Source organism: Pseudonaja textilis, chromosome 1 (genome assembly GCF_049901715.1).
Source record: "Pseudonaja textilis isolate UNSWEBS1 chromosome 1, rPseTex1.2, whole genome shotgun sequence".
NCBI classification, from domain to species: Eukaryota; Metazoa; Chordata; class Lepidosauria; order Squamata; family Elapidae; genus Pseudonaja; species Pseudonaja textilis.
The window spans coordinates 241813328-241830362 of record NC_141990.1 but is presented as its reverse complement, the minus strand read 5'-3'; the positions used below and the strand labels follow the sequence as shown (position 1 = coordinate 241830362).

Genomic DNA, 17035 nt, shown 5'->3' with positions numbered 1-17035 from the left:
TAATGTAATACTACAAAACATATTTTCATAGATATCAGACATTAGGTTAAGGTAAGAGAGATAATTTTGAATTCACCCAAAACCAGTCCTCTAATCAAACTGAATTATGTCACAGTTCAGTCCACTTTGAGTGTTGGTGAAGGATCACAGATTTCTTAGCTTTTAGGATAAGAAAGTTTCTAAATTAAAATGGAAGAAGATTGGAAAGCATTTCTAAACGGTAAACAATTCTGCCTTTGAACAGAACGATTATAACATAAGAGTCCTACTTACTGTTTTGACACAAATGTGAAACTTAATAGCCTTGTGAATAACACTGTTAGAGAACCCTGTCTTTTATTTCAATCTTTGGTCCATTAACAGAAGAAACTGGGCCTTTTCCATCTCATCTATTCCTTTGTAGCTCTGAAGGACTTTTGAGTTGTGGCCAAAAGCAGCATCCATAGCAGCAGATGGGAATTATTGAAAACTAGAGATCAGATGATGATTAGAGGGTGCAGTGGCTCAGGGATTAAAGACATTGAGCTTGTCAGCTGGAAAGCTGATAGCCCAGGTTCAAGAGCCAAGTACTGCTGCCCACTTAGCAGTTCAAAAGCATGTAAACTCAAGTAGATAAATAGGTACTACTTCATTAGGGAAGGTAACAACATTCTGTGTGCAGCTTATAGTCATGCTAGCCACATGACCATGGAAATATCTTTTGACAATGCTGGCTCCCTCAGCTAAGAAATGGAGATGAGCACCACCCTCTAGAGTTTGACAGAACTGGATGGGGAAACCTTTATTTTTACCTTTAAATGATTAATGATGATCAGATACATTTACTTATAAACCATTTTCCAGATATATTTACATGTAGTTGTATTTGGCTACCTATACATTTTTGTTCAATAGTTCTTCTCATGACATGTATATATCTTTTCCTGCCAATTTTAATTTAGTCCCTTATTATCAGCATATCTGAATCACAGCCGACGGTGTTAGCCAAGTCATGAAAGAACAATGCATTTAATTAACCTGTTAAGCTGTTCAATGATTTTTATTCAATAATATTTAGTATTTTAAAACTCGTCCCATATGCCTTATTTTCTCAGGGATTAACATTTTCTCCACCTTTAAAATCTATGTGAACCGACTCTATATTACTGTCACAGAGAAAAATACAGTTAGATCTGTAATCTTTCTGCAGGATTTGAGAATTAAGTGCAAGCTAGAAAAGAGGGGACTGAAATAGAAAAGAGTTCTTATGTCTGCAGAGTCCAAACTGTTATCAGATTTTTCTCCAAAGCAATTGCAATTCTGACTATTTGCAGAAGCGAGAGGAGATGTCTTTTTTTAGCTCAAGCAAAAGGCCATATTTTTCTTCCACTCACAAACATTATTATTAAGAACTTAGGGTGATATGATATACTGTGGTGAAGTTCCTTTCAAGGGAGATCAGGACAGATAAGCTCTTCACTGAATAGATGAAATTGAACAATCCTTATTCATTTCATTTCAGTTGCAAAAATAATTCAGCCTCTGCAATGATAAAAAAAAATCCTTCAACTTCATTCCATCCTCCATGCTTTTTCTGTGATCTTTAATCATAACTACCGAAGCTTAAGCAAGAGGTATTTATTCAAGAGGATATCTATTTTATTTTCTACAATCATTATGAATCAAAGCAATACTTCAATTCAGCAAAGTGAGAATCTTCAGCATGGCCCTTTTATACCTTGGGGAACATTATTTAATGAACATGGCAAGAGAGTACCAAATGAATTACAGTTGACAATATATGCCTAACCAGCCATTTAGAAATTTGTAATATGCAAGCAGAAGATTGTGGTTCAATCAAACAAGGAAACAAACATTCAATATGGGAATTAATTTCCACAGATACATATTAAATTTATACCGTGCAAACATGTGTTTGTTACTCTAGTCAAATGCTGATTGTATTACAAATACTATACCAAAACTGAGTGTCTTGATTGTTCCATTGACTAATCAACTCAGTCAAAGTCAAAATGACAAAAGTACATTTAGTAAGTCACATCCTGATCCAAAAAATGTTTTGGAAACACAAGTAGATTTTTGTCTGTTATACCTTTCGTTGCCCCTTCAAAATACTGCTATTTAAAAAGATACTTATTTTGCATGTATAAATGAGGTCCCAAGATAGAAAACAGCAGCAATGAATAGTCTCTTAAAAGTAGCGATATCAATAGCACTTATATACTGCTTCATAGTGCTTTACAGCACTCACTCTGTAAGTAGTTTGCAGAGTGCCCCTAAGAATCAGTCCTCATTTTACTGATCTTGAAAGGATGGAAAGCTGAGTCAACCTTGGGGAGGAACACCTAAATTTAAGAACTTAATTCAATTAAACACAATATCATTACCACATTCTGTGCATTTCATTTTCCCTTTGATTACATTAAAAATTATGGGTTGGCAACAAAAGCTGTAAGAAGGTTTGAAGAGGTTGTACATGGCTCCTGTGGTCTCAGATTGCCCGTGTTAAGGCTGGGCATCTTTCAATCATGATTCAGAAAGATGCTTCAGATCTCATGTGAACTCAGCATTTCTATGCTATTGATTAAGTCAGCCATGCCCTTTTTCAGACTTCTGAAAAATTATTGTGTTGCTTTAAGGGATTCATTAAAGCAGCTTTTTTTTAAAAAAAATGGGCACATGAAGAAGCTGGGGGGGGGAGATGTAGCTGTCTTAATGAACAGCAGAGAGGTGCTACACTTGAGCAAGATCCAACACAGTTCTTTGAAATTGTGTTTGAAATCAGCATAGCACAGTAATAAGGCAAAGTTTACCTTCCAAAATTCTGATGAGGGAGGTGGCACTTGAGAGTTTTATGTACACACATGTATTAAATCTGTCACCAAGATAGATAAATAGTCTATATTTAGAAGAGTTGGTAATTCTATCATTGTCTCTAGCAGTTTACATAGTGTGGTGATAGATGACTTTCTGGTGCTTCAGTCAAGGTTACTCTCTTCCTCCCAATATATAACCTCAACTCTGTAAAAACCACTAGTTTTCTCCAAAGATAACATGCAATATCAACTGTCCTGCAATGTCAGTTTCCTTTCCTGTAAGAAATGAGTGCAGAAACTAAGACACTGGGATCATATGCCGCCCTGCCAAATGCTTGAGGTAATCATTCAAATGTTTATGTACAGGTAGTCCTTGACTTACAACAGCTTGTTTTGTGATCATTCAAAGTTACAACGACTCTAAAAATGTGACTTATGACCATTTTTCATAGTTACGCCCTTTGCAGCATCCCCATGACCATGTGTTCAAAATTCAGATGTTTGGCAACTAGTTCATATTTATGAGCTTTGCTGTGTCCCAGGGCCATGTGATCACTTTTTGTGACCTTCTGACAAGCAAAGTCAATGGGGAAGCCAGATTAATTTAATAACCAGGTTATTAAGTTATCACCTGCAGTGATTCATTTAACAACGTTGGCAAGAAAAGTCATTAAATGGGACAAAACTTACTTAACAATTATCTTCCTTAACAACAGAAACTTTGGGCTCAATTGTGGTCGTAACTCAAGTATTATGTATTGTGACCTTATCAACTGCCTGCTTCTTTCTTTCCCTCACCAATTGGCTTTAATCTAGCTGCTTCAAATCACTGTAGCTGATAGATGATCACATAACACATACATTTCTATTGTGAAATTTGGAAACTGAGTCATCATCAGTTCCATATTATCAGTAACACAGTAGTTCTTGAAAATAAAGATTTGCTAGAAAAATATTGTGACTGAAAAAACAGTCTTTCTAATGCTGGACAAGGATAATTTCATATACATTTTGGCCTAAATGCATTTTTTAAAATGTTAAGATAGTGTGTCTTTGTTTACCTGTTCAGATATCTGGTAACCCTATTCGTAAACATAGGACTAGCATATTAAGAGTATAAAATGTATCAGATCTTTTTAATGTAATCTGGCAAGAACCAGAACTTGAGACTTTCAAGAAGAGATTGGACTGCCATTTGTCAGAAATGGTGCAGAGTCTCCCGCATGGGTGGGGGTTTAGACTAGATGACCCACAAGGTCCCTTCCAACTCTGATTATCTGTTATCTGTTATCTGTTACAGATGTCAGTTCAAGTTCATGATCCCAAAGCATTCTCAATATTCCTTTTCATCTATGATTTTCCTATGCAAATTAGAAAGCAAGGCCAAAGTCTACATAAACATTCATAGAAGACTAAAGAAACATGGCAAATAGAGACACTAACAAAAATAACTTTGATTTGAACATATTCCCCATAATTAATTTAACATTATTGAATTATGGTTGCTTTATTATTGCTTGTTCTTTTGTTGCTTGGTTGGAAATCTTTTCACTCTCAGAGGCACAATTGTGAAATGGGTAGCTATATAGTCAATATAATTCATAAATAAATAACAACACTGAACATTCAAATTCTTAGGTTGGATAACAGTAATTGTGACACAAAGAAAAACTTATATTTAACTGACTGCATGCTCAAACTAATTTTCCCTAAGTTAATTATCTCCGGAGCAAATAAAAAATCATGTAATTTCATTTCAACTACACTTCAGGATAGGTGGAAGCAATCAAGTGCTCTCCAAATGTCACTGAATCACAGAGCTGGAAGGAGTCATTTAAGTTATCAAGTCCAACTCCCTGTCACAGCTGGAATCCAAATTGAATTGAGAATATTCAGCAAAGAAGAGCTCACCATCTTGCCAATCATTTGTTTCTTGCTGATTTGCTCCCATTTTTGTTTCTAAGATTCACTCAAAACATGTCTTCCTGTACCTGGAGATGATTGTTTTTCCTTCTGAAGAGTACATATTTTTGGATATTTGTGGGTGCTATTATATTATCAGGACTACACAAAATCAGTTCCCCTAATCTCCCCCATTTTGTACAACGAATCCGAGCATTATGGTTATTGGCAACACCACTTAGGAACTGTGCTTTAAACATTTGGGGTCATAACACAGTCAATCACTTCCAAGAGATTATTCAGTGCCAGCATTATACAGGGAGGCAGGGAGATGATAATGGAAAAAGTATGGTAACTTTTTAGCAAGCTATGAAGTTTTTGGCTGGGCAGTGCAGTGTTGCACTGGTTCAGCTCCTTTCTTCAGCTCCTTCTGAATCAGTGTTGATAAGGAATGAGAGGTCCACTACAATGACTACATGACTGTTTCTTTCTGGTGTGCCGCAAGAATTGGTACTCTCTCTGTTCCTTTTTAACATCTACATGAAACCTCTGGATGAGATCACCCAACACCATGGGATAAGGTATCATTAATACCTCATCCCAATTTTTTAATCTCCATTCCTGGTGAGCCAAGTGATTCTACAGCTACCCTCTCATAGTGTCTGGAAGTTGTGGGGGTCTGGATGGAGAAGAAGCAGGCTTTAGCTGAATCCTGTAAGACTGTGGGTTTATGTGGCCTGGGAGTGGGGGCTCTTGGTTTATCACCTTTAGTTCTGGATAAGATTGCATTACCTCAGATCTGGGGATTCTCCTAGGCTCGCAACAGCTGTTCAAAGAGCAGGTGGCAGGCATGGCTAGGAAAGCCTTTTCACAACTTTGCGTTGTACACCAATTTTTCCCTTTCCTGGATTGAGGGGCCCTGCACAGTCGGTCATGCCCTGGCCACCTCGCAGTTTAGATTACTGCAATGTGCTCTACATGGGGCTACCCTTGAAGATTATTCGGAAGCTACAACTGGTACAGAACGCAGTGATGCAGAAGATTCTGGAGATCCCTCATGTGGCACATGTAACACCACGGTTACACAAGTTGCACTGGTTACCAATTTCCTTCTGGGTCAAACTCAAAGTTTTGGTCATTACCTTTAAAGTCCTTTGTTGCAAGGGTCCCCCACTCATGTCAGTGAAATAGATCTACTTTGGATCCCCATCAACCAAGGAATTTTGGGTGGAAGATGGGTGAGTTAGGGTCTAGGAGAAGAACCTTTCTGCTATGGGTTCTGGCCTCTGGAATATTCTCCCACTGAAGGTGAGATCCACTCCCACACTCCTGGCCTTCCAAAGGACCTGAAAATTTGGCTCTGCTACCTGGCTTGGACCCCAACTGAAGCACGTTGAATTGGGAGTGGATGACAGGATAGGTAAGATCCCAACTCCCAGGCTACCTACTGTCTTAGTTTTCAGCTTTGGAAGGAAGGAAGGGAGGGAGGGAGGGAGGGAGGGAGGGAAGGAAGGAAGGAAGGAAGGAAGGAAGGAAGGAAGGAAGGAAGGAAGGAAGGAAGGAAGGAAGAGGGAGGGAGGGAGGGAGGGAAGGAGCAAGCAAGAAAGCAAGCAATGGTAAAAGATTTACATTGATCAATATAACAAAGCTATCACATTCTTATTATTCTTATTAAAAAGGTTCTCTAATCCTTCAGAGTAGATTCTGAAGACTAAAGATGTCCATTCATTTGACATATATTGCCAAGTTAGCAACAGAAGCAAACAAAGCAACCAGCAACTCTAGTTATAAGTAACAGTAATTCTGAGGCAATGAGATGCCACAAATATACTGTACAAATCACTCTTTTCCAGGATCAGATTTTTAATTATTGGTTTAACTAATGGATATTTTATAGGCAATCCTCAATTTATGACCATAACTGAAGCCCAAAATTTCTGTTGCTAAGCAAGGCACATGTTAGGTAAATGTTCCCCCATTTTATGATCTTTTTGTCACAGTTGCTGAGTGAATTATTGCAGTTGTTAAGTGAACTGGGTGGTCATTAAGTGAATCTGGCTTCCCCCAATTGACTTCTGATTTCTGACAAAGCCAGCTGGGAAGATTACAAATGGTGATCACAAAACAGTGCAACTGCCATAAGCACATGCCAGTTACCAACTGCCTGAAAACTGATCATGTGACCAAGGGGATGCTACAGCGGTCATAAATATGAAAACAGGTCACTTAAGTCACTTTTTTCAGTGCCATTACTAAACATTCACTAAACTACTGGTTGTAAGTTAAACTACTGGTTGTAAGTTAAACTACTGGTTGTAAGTTGTAACCTGTATTTTGTACTTGTTGTATGTTATAATAATAATGTTTTGAAATCTGAAAGAGCTCTAAAATAGCATTACAATTCATAACATAACATTTTTAGATGTATTATTTTGCTTTCAACTCTTTGGGAGAAAACTGTTACACCTACACACTCTAGATCAATACAACAATCTGAAATACTTGTTGAGTAGTTGATTATTGGATGTTTTATGGATAGTTTATCCTGGGCTTTTCTTATAACTTGCATGTATATCAGTCACAGAAAGGACTTCCTAGAATTCAGAGTAATCTTATGAGGGGAATATTTATATCATTCCTTCCCAAGCAAGGTCACTCTGTCCCTTCTACTCATATGCAATCCTTGTGCTCAACATTATTAGCCTCTCGTGATAGTGAATACACATGAAACTGCACACCATCTGGGCCATTCCTGAATGAGGCTTAACAGAGATATTTTAAGATAGAAGAATCTCCTTTAGTGCCTGCAAAATACACTATTCCCATCCTTCCTTGTTGGAGGAGAAAAATATTTTTGCTTATTTTCCTTAGTCTTTTATTTCTCCACACCATAATCAGCAATTCTGTTCATCTTATATAAATAAAATATAAAAATATACTAAGCATAAAAAGTAAAATGTTACATAGAATGTTTTATTTTACTTATCCTTGCACCTTCCCCTTTCTCCACTGATATCAACTATTTCTCTTGTGACTGTTTTTTTTTTTAGATTTCTAGATCTTTTTTTAGATTTGGCCTAAGTTACTGAAGTCTATCAAATGGGGAAATGACTAGAGGAAGAAAAATTAGGCAAGCCTGTTGCTAGTTCTCTAATTCTCTGTCTAGATCTCATACAAGAGGGAACCTGAAAAAGCTAATGAGAAGAGGTTCCACCTGGGGGAACTGATATAAGTAAAAGAGAGACCAATTCTTTTCACACACCCTCTCCCTACACAACCCTTTCAATCGTAACAGGAGCCCTTCTATGATCTCCCATCCTCTTCCTTGAGTACAGGTAGTCTTTGACTTACAACAGTTCATTTAGTGACCATTCAAAATTACAATGGCACTGAAAAAAGTGTCTGATGACCATTTTTCACACTTAGGACCTTTGTAGCAGCCCCGTGATCGTGTCATCAAAATTCAGATGCTTGGCAACTGGTTCATATTTATTACCATTGCTGTATCCCAAGATCAGGTAATCACCTTTTGCAATTGTTTGACAAGCAAAATCAGTGGGGAAGCCAGATTCACTTAACAACTGTGTTACAAACTTATCAGCTGCAGTGATTCACTTAACAACCATGGTAAGAAAGGTTATAAAATGGGGCAAAACTCACTTAACAAATGTCTGACTGAACAATATAAATGTTGGGCTCAAATGGGGTCAAAAGTCAAGGACTACTTGTACTAGACCCAGTGAGGTATCTGTTAGATTACTAGAAATTATTACTAGAAAACAATTCTGAGAGTATCCAGTGGATGAGAAAATGCCCATCTGCAAACAAGGATCAGCTAAAAACTAGGAAGAGAATGAATTGGGAGTATTTAAAAAAATCCTCAGACCTTTCTGGATTTTATTGGATTGTTTCCTTTGGAGTCCATGTTGTCTATGTAATATGTAATCTGGACAAAAGTTACTGGTCCAACAAGAATTTGAATCTAGTTTTTCCAATTCTAATATTCTATTCACTGGTTAATTTAGTATGTTTCAATTTCACATCTTAATATGCACTAGGCCAATTTTATTTATATAATAACTTTATTCTCTACAAAAAGTGTCCCATTTTTTGAGTTATAAAATTTTGAATAAATTAAAAGAAAAATGTCTAAGTAAATAAGATGACAAAATAAATTGAAAAAAGACATTTAAGATGTCTAAATATATATTACACTGTACTGAATAAGAACATTAAAAACTTCCACTTCATCCCAAAGATACTAGTAATTATGACTTTTGTATTACACAAAAGTAAAATTGGAATTAAAGTATCAATTGCTCACTCTAGATCTCTCACATGCAAAGGTCTGCATTACAGCAGACCTTCTACAGATCTTTCAGATAAGCACATTTGCTTTCAATGTTGTGCTACTACATATTCCATACTTTCACCTCAGTTACACTCTTAAACTAGCTGAAAAAAATTGAAGTTATAAATCCTTAGTGTTCTGTTCCTTCAATTCAAAACCTGTGTTCAGGGGTGCAACAACCGGTATAACAATCAATTCGGTGAGCGCGCACTCTGCATTTTAAAAAGCTAATACTTACCTTCAACTGCAGCTGAAGAAAACAGCTGAGGCATGGCAAAGCGCTCTGCCGCATGAATCAGCTGTGCTCTGACAAAAAGACATAAAGCACAGGAAAGAGCAGGGGCGGGCAGGCCCACATGCTTATCGGAGACAGCTGATCGTCAGAACAAGACATTCGCCTGAACCAGTCTGAACAAGGAGAATCCCACCCAGGGGTGGGATTCAAAATTTTTAACACCCGGTTCTGTGGGCTTGGCTTAGATGGTGGGCATGGCCTGGTAGTGATGTGATTGGGTGGACATGGCTTGATGGTCATATTATTGGCTGGGTGTGGCCAACTCAATATCACTCACATTGAGGCACACATTTCCTCCCCTGGCCTCTCAAGACTGTGGGGATGCTGCAACAGTCATAAGTGTGAAAAATGGTCATAAGTCACTTTTTTCAGTGCCATTGTAACTTTGAATGGTCATTCCACACAAGCAAAGTACCAGAAAAGAAGGGGGGGGAAACTCGAGACGTTCCTGATGCAGAAAGTCTAGTCCTGCCAAGAATGTAATAAGGATTAACGGAGAGGCAGTTTCTGTAAGCAACACGAGAATGTTTCCTTCCTGCCTTCCTTACAGGATTAGGCCAGTAATTTCTTCTAACAACCGGTTCTCCAAACTGCTTAGAATGTTAACAACCGATTCTAGCGAATAGGTGCAAACTGGTAAAATCCCACCCCTGATCCCACCCCTCCTGTGTTCCTGCCACCAGATTTAAACTTTAGATATGGCTACCCATACACCAAATGGTTTTAAGAAGTGAGATTGATTACAAGACATACCATTGAAACAAACAAAATGTTAAAAAGTAATGATATTTATGTAGTTAAAAGCACATCTAAATCATATTAAAGTAACCAAAATACCTTTACAAGGCATGTCACAACTTTTGAGCACCCAGCTTATGATTGGAAATTGAAAGTTGAAAATGTTGACATGCTCTATATTTCAATATACAACCAGACAGTTTCAATGATTGAAGAGACTAGATGTAAAGAAGAAGAAGAAGAGTTGCATAACCTTTCACTTACCTTTCTCACATTATAAAAATCTCGATGGGGGTTACTCTTCAGTTCTTTTAGTTCAGACATTTCATTTAGCATTTCATGTAATCCAAACTTAGATCCTAGAAAGTTAAGCCGCTTATGGCAATATGTCTTCCTGTGAGAGATGAACCATAATTGATTGATTATACTTTTATATTATATAGAAAAGAATCATTTTACACTAATAACAGATATCTGCTGGGGATTAATACTGCTTAGGCACCTCTGCAGTAGGGGGTAAAAATGTAAATAAGACAGTTGTGAGCACACAAGTGAAACAAGTCCTTTTTAATATGTGTCCCCTGTATATAAAATAGGGGGGGAAGGAGTGATTTCACAGTTGTGTGAACCATCTTATATTTTTGACATGCCCAGAGGAGCCCTGGTCCAAACAACTTTGAACTAGAACTGTTTTAATGTGAAGCGTTCCATTTCATGTTAACAATGTACTACTTCACACTAGAACAACTGTTTCTCATTCAATGGGTCATTTCCATTCTTCTGATTAAGGAACACTTGTTTATATTTACTTTTCAGAAAATGCTGGGACCTAAGCCACTACCACAACTCAGATGTTACATATACTATTCTTCCACTGTATATGTACCTAATAATGTATTTTCAGATTAAAGCTATTTCTAAATAAACTTGTCTAGGATTAGGGTTCTAAAACTTCATCAGACAAAAGCGGTTGAAGAACAACTGCATTATGGTTAATAAAGCATTTAATATCCTAGCCTTATTGAGTCCTTAAAGTTAAAAAGAACCATACGTTGGGCCATCAGCAATAAGAGCCAGAACATGGCTGAGGTCAAGGGTGTAGGTGTGCCGATCAGGATAAGGCAAACTTCGTGATTCATTAATTTCCATCATGTCTTTGTTTTCAAAAACTAAGAAGATGCCATCCTTCATCTTTACAACATAGTCTAAATTCCCTGGAGAATCATCAAGATTGTAAGGATCGACTAGTTCTTTTGGTGGTGGATGGAAATCTGCAAAACATCAAGGTCAGACATTCTAGCATCATTTAAAATACAGACTCAGTCTGTCACAGCTGGAAATTAAATTGTTAGTAATCAGTAGCTTTTCAAAAAAACAACTGTATGCTGGTCTTATTGTGAAATAGTAACTCTGCTTAAAGTCTGTAGAGATTCTCATCATCCAGGTCTTTTAAAAAAATTATTATTGTTTTATTGATTTTCTATTAAATAAATTTCTTAGTGCTTAATAAACATCGTGTTGTCTGGATATTTAATTTACTTAGCAATACAAATTACATTTGTAATCTCTACCCCTTTTTTCCAGCCATTGGTAAAATAAATTCCGTATTTGGTAGTATTCTACATTCTCTTTCTGTTTAATTTTAATTCGAACCTTTTCTGCACAATCTAATATCTTCTTAACCATTTCTTCATCTCGCGGTTTATCTTCATTTTTCCAATATTGTGCGAAAATAATCCTTGCTACTGTTAAGACATGTAATATTAAATACATACTTTTCTTATCAAGTTTTTCTGATATTATACCTAATAAAAATAGTTCAGGTTTGAAATCAACATGTTTCCCTATCATCTTTTCTAACTATCTGTGTATCTTTGCCCAATTTTTTTTTGCTTTCTCACAAATTCACCACAAATGATAAAATGTGCCTTTTTTCTTATTACATTTCCAACATTTGTTAGACATATTTTTAAACATTTTAGCTAATATAGCAGGTGGTAAATGCCATCTATATAATATTTTATATAGATTTTCTTTATAAGAGGTCACCATTGTTAATTTATAATTCCTTTCCCATGTTTTGCCATTTCTCTAGTTCTATATTATGGCCAATTTTTTTTCCCATTGTAGCATTATCTCTTTTATTTGTTCATTTTCCATTTTCAAATTCAATATACTTCTTAATTAGGTTTTCATCAGAGTTCAACAGTACCTGATCAAAGATGTTTGTCTTTTATAGAAGCTATACTCCCATGTCCGAATTATATCTAGATTGTATTTGCGATTTTGGCCACCATGATAATATAATGTCCTGTTCTTCAAGCTCTTGTTTCGATTTTAATTTCCCTTCATTATCCAAAATATCTTTATAAGTGACAATTTTTCAAACTTTACCAAGTTATCCTCCATAGTTGATATAATTTCATTTGTTGTCATTGAGTACAATTATGGTTTTAAGAAATAATATGCTTTAAAGTTAAATAGAACTTGGATCATGATATTTAGTTTAACAAATCAAGTTTAAGAAAACCATAACTTAGCTCAATGGTGGGACTCGGTCAGAAATCAAAGCATTATTTTTAATTAGAGCTACCTGGGAGTACTTCATCTTCAGTTTTCCATTTTTCATTTTTCATACTACATAAATATTGTGCTGTTGTCCTTGGAAAACGATGGTAAGCAAAGCGGCAATACTTCTCTCGAATAAGTAAAGCTTTTGCTAAATTCCTGGCAGCTTGTTCATAATCATCAACTGTAACCTAAAGGGAGAGGTTATACAATTAGTAATTAAAAGTATAATCCTAATCCAAAATGAATGTACTTTAAAGTAAATTATGCTTCTCTTTGAAGCAATACACCTCTGCCAGGAAAATCTCAATAGCTTCCTTGCCTGGTATAAAGACAGACCACTAACCATTTCCAAAGTCATGCCATAGCATCTATTTCACCATCTTCCCCACAAGGAACAGTGCCCAAGGATCAGTGGTGGGATTCAAATTATTTTATTACCGGTTCTATGGGCATACTACCGGTTCTGAGGGGGGTGCAGTCAAATTGTTTTACTACTGGTTCTGTGGGCATGGTTTGGTGGGCGTGGCAGGGGAAGGATACTGTAAAATCTCCAGTCAGAGGTGGTATTTGCTGGTTCTCCGAACTACTCAGAATTTCTGCTACCAGTTCTCCAGAACTGGTCAGAATGTGCTGAATACCACCTCTGCCAAGGATGGCTTAAACTAAAGGTTCTGGAAGTGGTGTTTTCCCTAACATCCTACTTCAAGACACTTGTCTACACCAGGGCAGTCAAATCAAGGCCCACGGACCAGATGCGGCCTGCATGGTGCTTGCATCTGGCCCCCAGGGCCACTCTGGAAACAGCAAAGGACCGCAAGCTCTGTTTTTGCTGTCACAAGATGCAGGAGGCCGTCACAGCTGAAAATGGAGTTCACAAGGGCCACGTGCGGCCCACTCAAGCTCCATTTTCACTGTCAGAGGATATAGGAGGCTGTCGTAGTTGAAAACGGTGCTCAGGAGCCAGTTTTTGCTGGCAGAGCCTCGGGACACCGCAAGCACCCCCAACACGAGTGACATCAAGCTGGCCATACCCACCCTGGCTACATCTCCCTGAGGTCAAACACAACCCTGATAGGGCCCTCAATGAAATTGAGTTTGACACCCCTGGTGTACACAATGTAAAGAGTGTTGATGGATTTCATAAAAGTAGCCTAAAATAATATGCATACTCTGGGTCAGCAATATTATGACTCCAACCAGAATGGAACAACTTGCCACCAGGCCTGAGGAGAGGAGGGTGCAGCCAGTACAGTGTTCCGGGGCCCATGAAGTGCAAAGAGGGTTCATGAATGGGGGAAAATTAAAATGTTTACAAAAGCAAATTTTTAAAAAGAAAAACAATATTGGATATATACCTCATACTCTATACTTTGTGTGTATAGCAAAACCACCTTGCAGTCTTGTTTGACATAATCTTTAATCTGAAACTCAGTGAAAGTTATTTATGTAACTTATTGAATTTTAATTTCATTATTTAAGTTTGCAAGTTTAGTTTCATTTTGTTTATGAATATATTTTATATTTCATTTCAATTTATCAATGGTTATGAAATGTCATCTCAAAAATCTGGAGCTCAAAAATGCAAGGAAAAACAGAAATGTGATGAAATTAATAAAAAGGGTAATGAACGCTTTTTCAATGTGGCATTAAATGCAGAACAAGAGAAACTAACCAAAATGAAACTTTAAATTCAGAACAATGTGAGACAAGTGCAGAACTGAAACAAAGGTCTGTCTTCTATGTAATATTGGATAAAGTTATTGGTGGACTGACTGTTCATTTCAATGCTGCAGTGAACATTTCTAGGAAGTTCAGCTTCCTCTGGAAGTACCTATCAATTCCTCAAGATGAAAGAAAAATCAAAATTACTGGCAGATCAATATCCCGCTGATATCAGTGAAGATCTTGTAATGGAGATAAGTCATTTGCCAATCTGTTCATCAAGCAAATTTTGGAGAGGGCCAACTGAGTCCAGTAGAGCTACTGAATTGCTTGAAAAGATACAAGCTGCAAGGACTCTTTCCAAATATATGTCTCTGTCTCCATATTCTGTTAACAATTCCTGCCACTATTACCTCTGCAGAGCATTCATTTAGCAAACTAAAGCTGATAAAAAATATCTAAGATCGACTATGTCACAGAAGTGAATGGTAGATTTGGCAAGACTCAATAGTATTGAATCTGATCTTGCAAAGACAATTGATTTTGGTGCTGTGATTCGCAATTTTGCCAGGAAAAAGGCTAGGAAAGCACCTTTGTTTAGCAGAATATAAATGCCATTACATCTCAACTATAATAACTGTTATGAGCTTGTAATCAATCTAGTATTAAATGTATTGCTTATGTATATTGTTTCATTATTGTTTATATACTAATGTGTATTATTGTTTTTATTATCTTTTACAGAAGTACTTGTCTTCTTTTTAATATATTTGCAAGTATGTTTGAATGTAATTAATAAATGTACCATTATGACATTATTGATTTATGTGTCCATGTGTAGGTGAGGGGGACCATATTAGTCTTGTTCCAGCACTTAATAATCCTCTCGGCAGCCCTGCTTGCCACAGCCAACTCATCATGGCCAACTCATCAAAGCCAACTCACTGTGGGACAACTCACTGCGGAACAATTTAATAATTCTCTTTAATTATTTAAAATAAAATTTAAAACTATTTTCATTTTTTTCCATTCACATTTCATTCTGTCCCTCCTTTCTTTAATGATTCTGTTCCCCTATTTCTTTAATATTAGTGTAACTCTTGTCCTGCAGTGAGGTGTCCTGCAGTAAGTTGGCTATGGTGAGTTGTCCTGCAGTAAGTTGGCCAGGTGAGTTGGCTGCTGTGAGTTAGCTATAGCAAGTTGGCCATGGTGAGTTGACTGTGGTGAATTGTCATAGACCCGTCTCCAACTAGTTCTGCTATTTCCTATGGAATATTTGCCTCACATTTCATCCCTGATCTCCTTACCCATGTTCCATTTCTCTTTTGGCAGCAAGAGAGACCAGAACTTTTGCAGCCACCTTTTTTAAAAAAAAATGTTGATCAACCTATTAACCGAATGTAAAATCATGGCTTACAGCATTAGTGGACAATATAATTGAAAAGGGTCAGCCCTTGGAATTTCTGTAGCCTGTGGGGTTCGAACTTGCCTTTCTGTGTGGTCTCAAGGTATTCCTGATTCTTTGCTTCATCTTCTTATATTCTAAGAATACTTTATAATTCCTATGCTCATCCTCATAGCTAACCAATTCTCAAATTCCATCTGTTTAGCAGCACTTGTCCACTGAATAAATGGAAACTAAGAGATACAAAAAGCCAAACTCTCTCAATTAGTGATTCATAGCCAAACAGTTAACTAGTCAACTCAGTTTCAAAACATGCTTTAAAGTTAAATTGGTCAACAGTAGAACAGAAAAGAACATCTGCAGTGTATGAAGTAACCACTTTGTACCTGTCAACCTATAAGTGGGCAGATGTATAAACGGAACAACAAATAAATAAATTCACATACTAGATGATGTTGGGCAAGGCTGGAATTTCAGTTGAGACAGCCAACCATCACAGCCATTAATGAATTTCTTAAACATATGGTTATACATATTTGTTCATTTATTATATGTTAAATTGAAATTATGAGAAGTTTTCTAGATTAGTGATAATTAATTTTTTAAAAAAATTGATGTACTTTTTGTCAACTTTTAACTTTTCCCATTATTCCCCTCCCTATTTTTCCTTTATGTTAGTTTGCATTTTAATGTTTATGAAATACAATAAAAATGTTTGTAAAAAAAAGAAGAATGCTGCATGTGGAAGTTGAATTAACATAGTGCAGTGCAGACATATGGGAGACACATAATAAAGGTGCAATTGTGGGGGGTATAAATAGAGTGGCCATGATTTCCTGCCAGCTCTGGGGTGAGAAAGCAGCTGTATGCATGCGGCCTATATTACTCAAGAATGCAAGTGGGAGTCAATTCACAGAATGCTCCTTCATTCAAAGGAATTCCCTGCATATAAAAAGCTAGAAAATTGTGACAGAATGCTTCTCACTAATGCCTTATTAAGTATCTTGTGTGAAAATGTTTTACAGATGGGTATTTAATTATCCACCTTCTATGTGCAGTCTGGCTAAGATTTATCACTTCAGTGAGAATCAGAGATAGAGATCAGATATTTAAACTTTAAATCAGAGATGATTTAAAATATAACTTTGTAGAACAATGTGATTAAGACCTCAGCTAATTCAGTAAATGCAAAACACATTTCCAGACCTTTGGCTATAATTAATGGTTCAAGAAATTATATTCAGGTCTAGGCTTGTATCTGCTTTCTGAGGACTTGTTAGAAAGGATCCTTTCAG

At 36.7% G+C, this 17035-nt stretch overlaps 1 protein-coding gene across 9 annotated transcripts in view; it reads right to left on the bottom strand.

The window, feature by feature from the left end:
- AMPD3 (adenosine monophosphate deaminase 3) overlaps positions 1 to 17035 on the bottom strand; it is a 45516-nt gene that overhangs the window by 21396 nt on the left and 7085 nt on the right. For all 9 annotated transcript variants that reach the window (XM_087921100.1, XM_087921103.1, XM_087921099.1 and 6 more), the window contains 3 exons: positions 12696 to 12861; positions 11154 to 11373; positions 10367 to 10496 (listed from right to left, as the gene is read on the bottom strand). In XM_087921100.1, coding sequence (XP_087777226.1) covers positions 10367 to 10496; positions 11154 to 11373; positions 12696 to 12861 — 516 coding nt within the window. The remainder of the gene's footprint in view (positions 1 to 10366; positions 10497 to 11153; positions 11374 to 12695; positions 12862 to 17035) is intronic.